We start from the raw sequence: 16,136 nt of genomic DNA on the forward strand, positions 1-16,136 counted from the left end.
TCTGCAGAGGCACTGATGCTCCCATTTTGGCTGCTATTGGGTTGCCATTTTGTAAAATTTGCTAGCGCTCCACGCCAACCAATGGTGGCGCTTCGCTTTATAGTTACTGCTGTCATTTTAATTTTGCTGAGTGTACATGCACGGAAACCCGACTTATCTACACGGCTAGGTGGTTTTATTTCTGCTGGTGTTATAAGCTGGCCTGCCTTTTTGCAAAATAGTTCCCGGCAACAAATGGTGGGGTCCTGCTTTGATGTGCAACTGTCTGCAACATCATAACCTATTGTTTTCTACTGCCCACTCCTGCACAGATGCAAGAAATCGTTTAGCAAGTAACACCAGTTTTATTACCCCCCCCCCCACAAAGTCGTGAATCCCTTTAGGGCCCACCCAGACACACCCACACTCTGTTGGAAAAAATCTATTCAGTTGGTAGTTTGGAGTTTCTTCACCCCTAATCATCTGATCCTAGCTACGTCCCTGATTGGTTGTCCACAGATGATTGTGCAATATTATGGGTAGGTTTTGAAGTAAATTAAACAAGAAATGTGAATTTTAATATTCTGAACATATAATGGGCTTAAAACCTTGAAAAGTGGAACTGATGGGTATTGTAGGCCGCGACGTAGAATAACCTACAAAAGCAATGATCCACGGGAGACGAGATGACGTCAAACATGATGTGGGACGGGTGATAATCTTCAAAAGGTTATGGATGAAAACAAATATTGAGAAATACTTGGTTCTCAGGCCAAAGTGTACATCTGGTTGGTCATCTCATGCTCTGGAAGTGCCATTTCCGGTAATCTGGGGGGTATCAAAACCCAAAAATTTCTTGTACGCTCCGCACCAACCAAAGGTAGCGCTCCGCTTAGATAGTAATTTGTGCCGGGACAACTACCCCCGGATATACACCCCAAGGCCAAAAAACCCCTAGGATAAGTACCCCTGAGACAATAACCACCAGGACAATTACCATCGAGGACTTTTACCCCCACCCCCCGGCAATAACCTCTGGGAAAACTCCACATGCGCAAATACACCGGCACAGATACCTCACCCAGGTTACTACTCCAACTATACCAGAATGCACCCAAGTACCCCCCCCCCCCCCCTCGAGCCTGTGAACAAAGCACACCTTTAGCTGGTGAGCCCCGTAGTACGAAAGCCCATTAGGGCCATGAAAGCAATTTTCTTAATCTGATATATGATTATTTTTCTGATGTAACCAAATTTCATAGTGCAATATAAAGCACTATACAAAAACTTACATTACATAACAAATCATCAAGTAACATTTCTCAGACGAAAACTTAAAAATGGTAAGTCGCAATAAGCCAGAATTGTTCGGAGATTAATTATACAGAATAGTGTCACTATAACTAATAGTAAATTAATAGTTACTACCATCAGTGACTAATTCCCGACCCCCCCCCCTCCTCACGCTTCTCAACTGCCGTCCCAACCTATCTTGCCCCGGGCCTCGGTCCATTGACAAACACTATCAAGGAGTTTTGGGAGCTTATATACGAAAAGGTCGAATCTTTTTAAAAAGTCAAAAAGTTAAAAGTGCCAGGGAACACGACGACCCTAGTGGTGCCTGTTTAACCGGCACCCTGACCCAATTGTAAATATCCTCTCGCAGTTGCCCGAGGGACCAGGGTATATCTTTAGGCCCCCGGGAAACTAAACTCGAAAAAAATACCTGCATATCTGTCGCTGCATCCGTCCCCTATAGTTAACGGCATGTGTCCAGAGGGATACTCGTCCTGCGGTGTTTATCCGGGGGTAATTGTCTAGGGGGTATTCGTCCGATGAGGTAGTTGTCCAGGTGTGTAGTTTTCAGGGGGGTTTTTGTCCTCTGGGGTAATTGTCTGGTGGGTATCTGTCGGGGTGGTAGTTATCCTGGAGGAATTCTCCGGGGGGTAAATGTCCAGTGGGTAATTGTCTAGGGGGTATTTGTCCCGTCATGCTGGAACCTAGTGAGGGTGCTACAATGAGAAGCATGGGAGCCCATATAGTTCCTCAAACTTACATTGGGCATGCAAAATTTTGTCTCTGATGTGCATATGAAGCCAGTTTTTTTCTCTAAGTACTAAATTAATTAACATTTTATTTGACAAGCTAGAGATATGACCATTACTTGATAACTATTCATGGTAATCAATATCTGGCTTCATGCATTAATGGCAAATTTTTCAACAGAGGTTCTCTGAAAATTTGAACTGAATAGCTTAAACTGTTGCTCAGTTATGGAAATTCTGCTATAAATACAACAACATAGTTAAAGCTGAGGAAAAACAAAGAAATACTTAAGCAGCACTGTGAAATTATATGTGCAGAACAAAATGACTCCAACATAAGACTAAAGACCTTATTTCTTTCTTCTTTTCTATTTATTTCAATAATTTACAATTCAAATTCATTAATCTGTACAAATTTAAATTCATAAAAACTATTAGAATTAAATTAAATGCATCATTATTGAAATAATTAGTAAACAAAAAACAACACAGAACCCTGAGCACAGACACCCTGAGAACTACATAGAAATACACATTAAGATCCACATACATAATAAAACAGACAATCATTGCTCTAAATCAAATAACCCCCTTCCCCCTACAATTGGCACATAACATAACAAAAATTACCCCTAATTAAAAGGTTAATTATCCAATTAAAGACAAAAAAACACAAATCTCTATGACTTGGAGTGTAATGTAGTTGGAAGTTTCTACCGCACATGACAGTATGGATACAGCTTACATGCCTGTATGCATACTGCCATGTGCCGTTATAGCGAATTAACAAGCAAAGAGGCAGTGAGGTAGCAGTTGGATAATACAGCTTAACTCATTGACAAACTATTGACAAACTATTGACAAAGTTATGATGGCTGACAGTGGCTACACATCTCAGTAAAGTATATTCCCTTCCTGTCTTCTCTTGCTTTAATTTTGTCCAATGTTGGTTTAACTATCAATCAACTATTCAGTAAGAGGGTAGGTGAACCCACATAGGACAAAGAGAGAGACAAGGAATACACATCACTGGGATCTGTAAATTAAGAAGAAAAAGGAAAAAGAAAGAAAAAATCTAAACTACTGGCAGGGAGGTGATCTCCACGGCAACAAGACGGTGTATTTACAAGCCATGTTAGTTTTAGCTTTGTACATGCAGGGACAGGGAGAAGCTACTGTATTTATGTCAGCAAAGTAATGTAATGAGAAAACAGTACAATGGTAGCAGGTACAGTACAATGACAAGACAAACACTTTAATTAAAATAGAAAAAGAAGGAAATAAAAAATCTAAACTACTGGTAGGGAGGTGATCTCCACGGCAACAAGACGGTGTATTTACAAGCCGTGTTAGGTTTAGCTTTGTACATGCAGGGGACAGGGGGAAGCTTTTGTATTTACAGCAAAGCAATGTAAAGAGAAAACAGTACAATGGAAGGTACAATGACAAGACAAACAGTTCAATTAAAAGAAAAAAAGAAAGAAAGAAAAAATCTAAACTACTGGTAGGGAGGTGATCTCCACGGCAACAAGATAGTGTATTTACAAGCCGTGTTAGTTTTAGCTTTGTACATGCAGGGGACAGGGGGAAGCTTTTGTATTTACAGCAAAGCAATGTAAAGAGAAAACAGTACAATGGAAGGTACAATGACAAGACAAACAGTTCAATTAAAAGAGAAAAAAGAAAGAAAGAAAAAATCTAAACTACTGGTAGGGAGGTGATCTCCACGGCAACAAGACGGTGTATTTACAAGCTGTGTTAGGTTTAGCTTTGTACATGCAGGGGACAGGGGGAAGCTTTTGTATTTACAGCAAAGCAATGTAAAGAGAAAACAGTACAATGGAAGGTACAATGACAAGACAAACAGTTCAATTAAAAGAAAAAAAGAAAGAAAGAAAAAATCTAAACTACTGGTAGGGAGGTGATCTCCACGGCAACAAGATAGTGTATTTACAAGCCGTGTTAGTTTTAGCTTTGTACACGCAGGGGACAGGGGGAAGCTTTTGTATTTACAGCAAAGCAATGGAAGGTACAATGACAAGACAAACACTTCAATTAAAACAAAGAAGCTATTGTATTTACAGCAACAAGTCAAATCAGAAAAAAAAGGTGCAAGACCATGAGAAGACAAGGACTAGACAATACCAGGACAAAGACTAGACAATACCAGGACAAGGACTAGACAATACCAGGACAAAGACTAGACTATAACAGAACAAAGACTACACAATCCAGGACAAGGACTGGACAATACCAGGACAAAGACTAGACAATACCAGGACAAGGACTAGACAATACCAGGACAAAGACTAGACAATACCAGGATTGAACGATAACAGGGCGATACCAGTTTGCACAGACAATACCAGCAGACAAGACAAGACAAGCACTGGAAAATACCAGAACAAGACCTTTGTGTTGATATTGTCCAGTCCTTGTATTGTCCTGGTATAATCTATGCAAACTGGTATTGTCTAGTCTGAACAACAATACAAACACATATATTGCACATTATTTAGTACTGGCACAATAGACATCCTATTTGAAAGTAGCCATTGACATTTGAAAAACATTTTGAATAAAATTTGTAAAAAATAACAATTGTAATGTAAATGTAAAGTACATAAATCACTTAACAATGCACCATAAATCCAGTTTAAAAAAAAGAAGGTATCGTGAACAATAGCCCATGAAGATAACTCAAGAGCTAATATAGGCTGTGCGGCACTATAAGAGAAATCAACATGGGCCTAACAGTGGTTCACAGCAGCTTAGGAACTACTGACGGGTGGGGGGCCGCTGGCCCCCTCACACCAGAAACGCACATAAGCGGTGCGGTGGGAGGTGTGCACTATACATGACCTAAACTGAAAGCATCCAGAGATTCAGAACAGTTCGGGCATCCAGATGGCAGATAAACACCTCTCAGTCAAGGATTGGGTGATCAGTGCCTATAAAATACACCACCCACTCCCCATTAGTGACGGAGGCTAGACTAATAAGATATAAAATGTACAGCTGATATATGTGACAGTAGTCACAATGGACATGAAAGTTTCTGGAACTGTACAAAAGATTTATGACAATGGCCCAATGGGCACTATGGTCCATTGATGAAGGACTCAAATGTGTTGTATATGTCATCACCCAATATTATCATCATACCAACTTCAGTTGATACAATATGACACTGTCTCTACTGAATATTCATAGTATCACACATGGTCAGGTACCATTCAGTAATTCTTATACTAAAGTAAATGATAATACAAGAGCCCAATGGCATTATCAAAATTTGGTCCAGAAAACTGTTGGTTCACAAGATTTGGACCAAGAAAAAGTAAAAAAAGTCATAAAATCGTACAAAGTATTTTAATAAAATAACTTTTAACTTAATAAAATAACTTGATCAAATCTAATCGAATAAGACTTTTCAGGTATGTGAGGATATGACGTCACAGCTAGTCTGATTTCAGCAGTTTCTACACAATCAGATAGAACTTTAATCTACACAATCAGATAGAAACTCCTAAGCGGAAAATGAATTGGAATACTTTCTTCACTATTGGGTTCTTTTATTGTCCTCTTTCGTATAAGATAAACATTGTGACACCTGAACTAATCCTATAAGTATAACTGACATGAGTTCTGGGATTGCTTTGAATAGCTATTAGCAGATTAACCCTGCAACTCAAACCATTGCATAAATTCTACTCGAAGGGCCACTTATTATAGATTGTTAAAACCAACAGCTACCAGTCTAGGTTGCATTTCGTTACTGTTACTCTATTGACAAATGACCTGTAATTGATCATGTTTACTTTTAATATTTTATTGGTACAAAGTATCAAAACCCTAATAAACACCAAAGGACGACTGGCACCTAAAAATGGACAACCGGGACCTGTGATCCCTATTACCAACTTTTGCACTTATAAAGTACACATATTTCTATCGGGTCCTCTGGGACCAAGTTTCTCCTGTACGGAAGCAGATATGGACCTGAGAGTTGCAGATTTGGGATCCTGGGCATCGATATTCCCATGTGACGTCATTTTGACGAAATCCATTTTTTTGGCAATTTTGGCAAAAACTGCAAGGGGTACACCCCTTATGGTTTTTTTGGGTGAAAAAAAAATTGTTGTCACTAAGATGGGCAGTGTGTATCTTTTCTAGTTGTTCTTGACAAGCTGATTACAAATCTGAAGTTTATTTTGGGATTGGGTGTTGTGTGGGGGGCGTAGGGGCTAAAAACCTAGGGAGGGGTGCACAGGCCCAAGTGGGTGTCCCCAAAAACAAACAAGGTAAGGGGCTATGCAGAGAGGAGTTGCACATTAGGGTTAGGGGAAACCATGCCTACAGTTTCAAGACATAGTTGACGCTTCACAAGCGCCCTGCAAGAGCTAGGCCCCTTCATAGGGGACAAATCATGTGGACATGTGGTAAAAAGCTGACATTTAGGAGACAAGTAGCCTCGGACTTGAAATTGGCAGTGCACTTACCTACGTGTGTCTGCCACTCACTACTGATAACTTGGCCTGATTTACGTTCGGGTAAAAAAAACTAATCAAATGTTGACGTAGGCGTCCTTGTATAGGGTACAGTAGCTACTACCGGTGAAAAACGACTATTTTTGAGGGGGCATCCAAAACATATAGACTATACCCCTTCCCAATAATTAATGCTACCGTATGAGTTATCTACACATCCCTAGGACTCTTGTCTCCCACATAACAAAAAATTAGCCCTTTCACATACCCTCAGTGGAAAGGACGGGGTACCAAAAAGAGGTACTTTTTAAAACTTTTCAAGACAAAAACACCTATTTTTGGCACAGATAGAAATCATATAGACAAAAGGCCTTTTCCGGTCAGATAATTACACAAAATTGGTGTATGACAATGACGAGGGTTCTCCTACTCCACATCAAAATTTGATGTCGATGGGTACTTCAGAGAGGACAGGAGGGGGGTTGACAAGAGGGAGTTTTCCAACTTTTGCACGTATGAAGAGCCCATATTTTCTATCGGGTCCTCTGGGACCACGTATCATCTGAACGGAAGCAGATATGGACCTCAGAGTTGCAGATTTGGGATCCTGGGCATGGATAACCTCATGTGACTTCATTTTGACGAAATCCATTTTTTGGGCAATTTTGACAAAAACTGCAAGGGGTACCCCTTGCGGTTTTTTTGGGTGAAAATATTTTTGGTCGAAAGGCGGGCAATGTGTATCTTTTCTGGTAGTTCTCGACATGCTGATCACGAATCTGAAGTTTATTTTGGAATTGGGTGTTGTGTGGGGGCTTTAGTGGCAAAAAACCACTGGGAGGGGGCGGGGACCCGAAATTTGGTGTTTCCAGAATGAACAAATAACATCTCATCTGGTGCTTCTTGAGGCGCTGAATATGAATCTGAGATTATTTTGGAGGTTCAGAGGCATGAGGAGTGGTGGGGGCATTTAATGCCTTCATGGCGCATGCTACTGACACTCTGTGCTGGATGTTTGGCCTTTTTTATTCAAACTTACCCCCTTACCACTCGGAGAAGTGCCACACCAAGGAGTTTCAATCTATTTTGGGAAGGGGACACACTAGCGGTGGAACCTCGAAAAGATGGCCGTATTGGGACAACCCCAGTAACTATGGTAATGCTCCAAAGTAGAAAGGTCGGGATTTCCTAATACATAGTAACACTAATTATTATGACCTATTCGGAATTTTTTTCAAAAAGACTAGTATTGTCATAGAAAGACTACACTAACCACTGCTGTTTTCCCATTAACTGCAATCGTTCTAACCTAAAGCCTTGGAAAAGGTCTCCGAAAGCTTTAAAATGTCTTAGATAACAAACGGTATCATGTTTCAATAAAACTCAACTAAGAGATGCATGATTTGTTAACTGAATAGAGATTTCAAACATAACAAAAACTCCAGGTTAGTAGCATGCATTGAACAACCATACCAAAGGACTGGCCATCTCAGAATCATTCTAGTAGACCCTTCTAGTAGAGCACTAGTAATCAGGCCGTCTGCTGAGTTTTGTATGCGTTGGAAGCTATCAATGAGTGATGGTGGCACAGACTGCAGAAGAGAATTACAGTTATATATCTAATTTTGTGGTTACAAGTGTCTGGACAAGCAATGCACATGTGTCTTCAGTAATGTTATGATTTATGCGACCAATATTCCTAATGGAGAGATAACTGCCTTTGCAAATAGTATTTATATAGATAGTATTTATACTGATTTTGATACAAGTTTGAAAACACCTATTTTTCCTTTGGAGTAATTAAAGAGAGAAAGAAAGCAATTCTTCCTTTGCTGGGTTCAATTAGACATGAACATCACTTATAGTAAATGTCCTGTTTATGTACTAGCCAACCATAGTTTAAGACATTTATCCCCAGTATATTTTACTGCCATTTACTAATACAAATGGCAGTGACCCATACATGCTGTGTAGTGTCTGTGACTAACTGTTAGGACTCTCATCTTGAAGCCTACATTAATTGCTTAATTATGCAGTGCACTCACAAATGCAACCACTGTCAGTGAGGAGAAGCATTCTGATTTATGTTTTCAGTGTATGAGGTCCATTAAACCCAGGCTACTGTTGGACACACTTATTTTACAATTTTAGTAACTACTCCAAAAATCAATTACATGGGTGTGCACATACAAGACACATAATGCAGATTTCTTTACCTTTTTATGGAATCAAAAGTGCATTGCAAATATCCATGTAGCTCTACGCATACTCAATGGTCATCTCTATGTGAACTCTCTCTATCTTGGCCCATTTTCATGCTCTCTGTGCTATTGCCATTTGTGGCCTGCATCTGCAAACTTGGTAGGAGATATGGAGAAAAGAGTGAGTGTAATGTATACAATTACAATAATATAATTATTGCTACACCTTTATGCTCAGGAGACACATATGCAAGTATGCAAGGTATCGCTTTAAATATACTCCAAAAAAAGCTGTTTCTACCGATTTCATTTTCTGATATCATGTCACATCTACTGCCAGCATCATCAACATATTTAAGATGAGCGAGCAAGACTTTCAATTTTTCTTTAATAGTATAGATCGACTCTAAGTGCACTGCCACCTTGCACAATATAAACTATTTAGTAGGGTCTTGTGAATTGCAAATAGTAGTCAAGACCAGCTCACTAAATACACAGCTTAACAAATTGACATGTAAGAACAACAGTTTGAATAACAGTACTTTGCAAGAAAGTTACCAATTAATTAATGGCATTTAGTTGTGTCTATGACCACATGGTGTCCCATTTCAATAACTTCAACAGTGACGAAAGACTAAAGAGACATTTGGATAAAAGAAACAGTTTTTTATTATGTTTGAAAGGTAATGTGTAAAAGAACATATATTGTGTGCAATGACACATAGAATGAAACAAAAATTCACACTTTTAAGGAACTGACAGTATGGGGCCTAGGTTGGACAGACTGGTTTCACCAAAACAAGGAAAAGGGAACTGTCTGCAAAGGTTCCTACAAATTAAGATATTAGATTATTCTCAATTTCCTTCTTCTTGTCACACTTTAGAGTTTTATTATGCAGACATATGCTTTAGTGTTTAGATACTGTACTTGTTTTGCTGCCAAAGAGTTGGCAAATAAACTATTTGGTTACCTCCTTCCTCTCTTCCCACGATACTTGCTATAAAGTTATTTTGACTGTATGAACACTCACCATACAGATATTCTGGTCAACTGTGTGTACCATTTTGTACTATAGGAACAGTAGCTGGACACCACTATATCTGATCATCTGTGTGGATACCATTCTGTAGGACAGTACCTTGGGACTACAAATGCCATCATCATCAAGTTCAATCACCTGTTGCAAAAGATATTTAACACTGTTGAGAAATAAATAAATAAATATGATATGGAATTAGCAAACTGTATGAAAGGTACTGTACACACTGTATGATTTGCAGAAGCAACTTGTTTGGTTTGTTCTGAAAGAGTATTTCTCATTGTACTAAAAGCATACGAACAGTACATACTGGAAATCCTCTACGGAAGCAACCGCACAGTGCTGTTTACATAATGCCAAACATGACCTTCAAGTTGCTCTTCACGCTACTTAAAATTAAATCCTCACATTGACAAACTTTTGTATCATCTTATCTGTCATTAAGTTATCCATATAACATAACATGCTAGGCCTACAATGACTGTACAACTTAACCTCCAGAATAAGGTCTAACCTAGGCCCCATGCAAGGTGCCAAATTTGAACTTAAGCATAACATATAACGAAATTGAAAAAAAAATATATTGCTATGGGATGAGCATAAAGATAATAGATTAAAAAGGTAATATGCATAACTGTAGTAAGCTTAGTAATGTTACTATAGGCGTCAATTCAAGGCTAAATTACATGTAGTAAACCCTGGTGTCATGAATGCAACAATTTTTTGGCAATTTTTTGTACCTGGTTTGATATTCAGTAGGTCTATACTCAGTCAGTACACTTTGGTATACCGTAGCCTTCAGTAATTAGGCTGAGGCCTATGCAGATTCACACCTCTTGTAGTCTTGTGAGGGTAATTGTGGAAGTACAGTAATCTTGTTACGGTAACCTGTTTTGGAAGTTATTGTACAAATGTCACATTAGTGAGTGCGTTTTAAGTATTTCAATGTAACTTTTGTATTTGTTGCCATGGATAGCTATATCTTATGCATCTCTCTTTCCCAAAATTCCAAGGGTTGAATATATGGTGTCATTCATGGTAGACCCCATTTTGTGTGCTTGTTTCAACCTACTGTAGGCTAGGCTAGGCCTAGATTGGGAATTTGTGTAAAACTAGATTCAGTAGTTGTTTTACAATAACCAGCATTGAACCACATAGACCTAGAAACAATTTTATCCTGTCTAAAGTAAAGGCTTAGGCTACTGCCCCTGTTTGAAATATTTTTGACACATCGTCTTAATTTCCTTGACTCTTTAGGCTTAACACAATTGGAGGAGGGTTAGGCCTAGAGCTTGTTTTAAAAAGACTGCAGCACAGTATACACATAGAGTTTCTAAAAGATTATACTTTCATATCTCGGGAAGATATCAGGATTGCGTACATTTTGCTTTAACTAAACTAAAGACCAAAGTTATACACCAAGCCCAAGTTAGGCCAGGCCTAGGCTATATATGATTAGCGTATCCTATGCGAATGACAGTCTTGTCAGGCCATGGGAAAACGTTAGGCACCGCCTTTACAGAGGATTGATTAATGACTTATTTCTTGACATGATATCATGATTTGGCCGAAGAAAATGTCTATTTTCTTTACTTAACTAAGAGACGAAAACACCGAACCTATGCTTAGGCATAACCTATTCAGTATGCGAAGTACCATGTAGGCCTACAGTACATACGGCTATGGTAACCACAGTAAGGCGTCCTATGCAACGGCATAGGTCTCACGCTAACTTGATATCAAATTCAAAGTAACTTTGGTAAATAGAAAGAAAAGTTTACTTCTACTTGACCCACCAATAAAGAAGCCGCTTATCCACACATCATCTCTGAAAGAATCGATAATATATTCCGGTAAGTAGGAAATACGATGAAATATCGCGTTCAACAACGTTGAGTTGAACTGGTCGCGCAGCACGTTTTATTTAGTGTAATTTACGATTCATCATCGCGGACGAGCCTGTTTGTCTACAACGATGAACCAAACGGACCACATCACCAAACTAACCAATATCACCAAAAGGACCTATTGCGCAAATGCAAAGCATCAAACGGACCAGTCAACTGGTCCGTTTGATGCCCGTCTGCGCATTTGCTGGATCAAACGGACCAAAAACGCAGGCATACAGCTGGCTCTCTCTATCTATCTCTCTCTCTCTCTATCTATCTATCTATCTATCTATCTATCTATCTATCTATCTATCTATCTATCTATCTATCTATCTATCTATCTATCTATCTATCTATCTATCTATCTATCTATCTATCTATCTATCTATCTATCTATCTATCTATCTATCTATCTATCTATCTATCTATCTATCTATCTATCTATCTATCTATCTATCTATCTATCTATCTATCTATCTATCTATCTATCTATCTATCTATCTATCTATCTATCTATCTATCTATCTATCTATCTATCTATCTATCTATCTATCTATCTATCTATCTATCTATCTATCTATCTATCTATCTATCTATCTATCTATCTATCTATCTATCTATCTATCTATCTATCTATCTATCTATCTATCTATCTATCTATCTATCTATCTATCTATCTATCTATCTATCTATCTATCTATCTATCTATCTATCTATCTATCTATCTATCTATCTATCTATCTATCTATCTATCTATCTATCTATCTATCTATCTATCTATCTATCTATCTATCTATCTATCTATCTATCTATCTATCTATCTATCTATCTATCTATCTATCTATCTATCTATCTATCTATCTATCTATCTATCTATCTATCTATCTATCTATCTATCTATCTATCTATCTATCTATCTATCTATCTATCTATCTATCTATCGATCGATCGATCGATCGATCGATCGATCTATCTATCTATCTATCTATCTATCTATCTATCTATCTATCTATCTATCTATCTATCTATCTATCTATCTATCTATCTATCTATCTATCTATCTATCTATCTATCTATCTATCGATCTATCTATCTATCTATCTATCTATCTATCTATCTATCTATCTATCTATCTATCTATCTATCTATCTATCTATCTATCTATCTATCTATCTATCTATCTATCTATCTATCTATCTATCTATCTATCTATCTATCTATCTATCTAACGGCTTGTTAGCATGTCACTGTTCTGAGTATTACCTTTATCGCATTTATTTCAGTGATTAGTTTTGTAATGTTTTAGTATTGTTATGTATCATTTAATCTTGTTTTACAGTTGTACCATGCACATACAAGTGAAGAATAAATGCAGAAATGCGCATATCCACCAAAGAGTGAGGGCAGTATAAAACTTTTATGTGTTACATACTTATAATACTAGTTTTTACATATAATTATTTACTAAATAGTAATACATTATGTACTAGGCCTATTTCGTATCCTTTGTTTCGCACAATTATCCAAAATTAAGCCTCCGTCTTTTGGAGAAATTCAACTGGTGGGGAGTGAGGTTAGTTGGGGACTATCGTTAGATATTATCCCAAGATGCATAACCGTCATATGAATTTATTAATAGACTTGAAGAGAGAAAAAAAGCGACAAATAACAACTTTAGACATAGCAACAACATCAAAAATGCAGAGGATAAAGTTCGATTGATGATTATCACTTGCATGTATTCTTTATTCTGTATAATAATGTTCTTTTCACTATTTCTGTTTCCCAATATATATGAAATTATAATAATATACTAATTTTCTAAGCTTGCCTAAAAGGAGAGTGGGATCTTGTCAATAGGCCCTAATATAATAATTACATTTTTCAGGTAAATCGTTACACCGGAAAATCGTATCAACATCATGTAATTGCTACCATCACCTCCCATAACAAACAATTAACTAGTAACTCCACCCATTGTAGATGATTTAAACGTTGGAAGTCTCTATTTGACTCGCCTGTAACGGTGAAGCTGATGAATTTAAATGAAATGATTGGTTGCAGCCAATCATTTTATCATTTTCACAGGCAAGTAACATACAAAACCTCGGCTCGTATTAAACGTTGGTCACTTCAAAATGATTTACGGTAGAATTAAGGTTACCTAACATGACCTACAGACATCCTGGTTATCTAGTACTGTCCCACTGTTCTTGTATTTTCCAGATAATTGTTTGATCTTCATTTCATGAGGCTTGGGCTTGTACGGATTGAAGTAACTACATCTAAGAAGCGTAGAATTACTTCAGGAAGACGCTAATGCTGTATAAGCACAATACGTTGAGATAGTACAGCAGCCAAATCAAACTGTACATAAAGTAGGTAATTACTTTACACAAGCTAACTGTTGGCTGCGTTAGACGACATTACGTCGTAAGGTACCTTAATAATTTTAGGCAACATTAGTTAGGCGCATATAAGTTAACACAGAATTTTTGCATTCGTCCCTCTTATAAACACATGAAGTCGTATCGGGAATATTTCATCAATTTATTGAAATATAAACTTTGGATGAGCTGTGTTCCTTACAAACGATGTCGAACGATTACTGGTTAAGCACTTGCAAAGCGTTTTCTTCTGTTAAAGAGTTTCACTTCTCTTAGTTATGTTCACTGCTCAGTAGAGTTATTACGACAAACGTGTGCAAACGTGCAGCACGTTTTCCGCGCTTTGAATTCTCATTTGTCTACCACTGACAGAAGCTTTGGACACATCGACAGTGCTTGTTAAGCCGGATATCCATTATCGCAAAGTACAAGAATGCTGGACGTATAACAAATATCATAAGATACTAGTCATTGGATGCAAGAAAAACAACTAGTTAAGGGCCAAGAATAGGGCCAAGATAAAAACAATATCGAATTCGTTTTTTAAACTATATTTGTTTAATTTTTTTTACGAGTGGACGACATAACGATGTTATCCCATTTTAGGAGCCACCATGAATTAGGCGAATAAATGGAGCAATCAACTGGCACAAAATGCGAGAAATTCGAAAGCCTCTTTTGTAATTCCGTGCCGTTCTTTGAATTCCAATATCATTTCTTTTCTCATGTATTCATTACAAAAACAAAGTTAGTACTATGGTAGTCTAAATTTCTTACACACTCTATGTACTGGAATAACCTTGTTTGGCTAAGGATGTGTCATACGTCATTTTACTCGGTTACTGTCCCGCCTATACAACATCGAATACGCCTAACTGAGAGACAGGGATGACAGCCTAGTGTAGGCCTACGTTAGTCATAAAACGCTGGTCGTAGTACCTCAGCATAATAGAGGAGGGCGCAGTGGTGAATGTATGAATGAAATCATTGGGTTCGAAAGTGATTCCGCGATGTGATTAGCTGAGAAATTAGCGGCAAGACATAGCCAAATACAAATAACAATGAACGCTAGTGAGGAGCACAAAACATAAAACAAACTAGTGAAAATATACTCACTTTAGCTCCTCCAACATATGTGACTGTTGTGCAAACATCAATATGTCAACAACCTCTGTCTCTGTCATTTCTCTTCCATCCTCTGTAACTATTTCCACCTTCTTTACTGATACAGGACATGACAGACGTAGCCCTGAATGTAGGATGACGTCACCGGCATCAATCTTACTGAAGGACTCGTACAGATACAGACAGGAGATGGGAATCTGAAGGGAAGAAAATTAACGGAATTTTTAAAGTAATGATTCCAGGAGATTCGTTTAAGTAGTATACACTGATCGATAACCACTCCGAAGGTTTCAAGTTTCTCTATGAGTACTAATATACCATCAAAAATACTTCTAATTGAAACTGTCAGAAAAGATGGCAAAATAAGTGTAATCATCAGCAAAGCACACCACAAATAGTCCTTAAAAATAATATACCAAAAGAGTAGTATATCATTCACGAGTATCCATGTTTCATACACTCGGAAATTTGTGTATTATTGATTTGATATTAATTTACTCAATATATTATACTACTATTTTTCAAATTCGAGCTCAAAATTGAGTGATAACGTAGTATTTAAATATATATATATATATATATATATATATATATATATATATATATATATATATATATATATATATAATATAATATATATATATATATATATATATATATATATATATATATATATATATATATATATATATATATATATATATAAGTATCTACAAAAATGTTTCATGTTTTACAGGAATAATAGCTAGCAGTACCTCCGTACTTACCTTTTTTCGGAGAGAGGGGGGAGGGTGGTAGGGGGTGGTAGGGAAACATGCACTGTTAATATGTTATACACGCCTTACCGAATCGTATGGATATGCACATTCCATGGGCTGTAACCAGTGACATAGCTAATCGGGATGCGCAACGGTAAAGTTCCACCCTCCACACAAAATTAATCGTTGATTAAATGGGTAAACGAACCAAATTATATTTCA

General features: G+C 37.4%; 1 protein-coding gene and 1 long non-coding RNA gene across 3 annotated transcripts in view; both read right to left on the reverse strand.

Annotated features, from left to right (window-relative positions):
• The window catches only part of LOC139982120 (uncharacterized), a 671,468-nt gene that overhangs the window by 380,887 nt on the left and 274,445 nt on the right, over nt 1-16,136 (reverse strand). The window contains exon 22 of the mRNA XM_071994672.1: nt 15,148-15,353. Within this exon, the coding sequence (XP_071850773.1) occupies nt 15,148-15,353 (206 nt within the window). The remainder of the gene's footprint in view (nt 1-15,147; nt 15,354-16,136) is intronic.
• LOC139982168 (uncharacterized) lies at nt 7,976-11,882 on the reverse strand. 2 transcript variants are annotated; one of them, XR_011798015.1, is made up of 4 exons: nt 11,552-11,882; nt 9,747-9,915; nt 8,731-8,864; nt 7,976-8,106 (listed from the first exon to the last, which is right to left on the reverse strand). It is a non-coding gene; the product is annotated as an uncharacterized lncRNA (long non-coding RNA). The 2 variants fall into 2 exon arrangements; XR_011798014.1 differs by having other exon boundaries at nt 8,731-8,871; nt 11,552-11,880.

The sequence above is a fragment of the Apostichopus japonicus genome, chromosome 16 (assembly GCF_037975245.1).
Source record: "Apostichopus japonicus isolate 1M-3 chromosome 16, ASM3797524v1, whole genome shotgun sequence".
In the NCBI taxonomy this organism is placed as follows: domain Eukaryota; kingdom Metazoa; phylum Echinodermata; class Holothuroidea; order Aspidochirotida; family Stichopodidae; genus Apostichopus; species Apostichopus japonicus.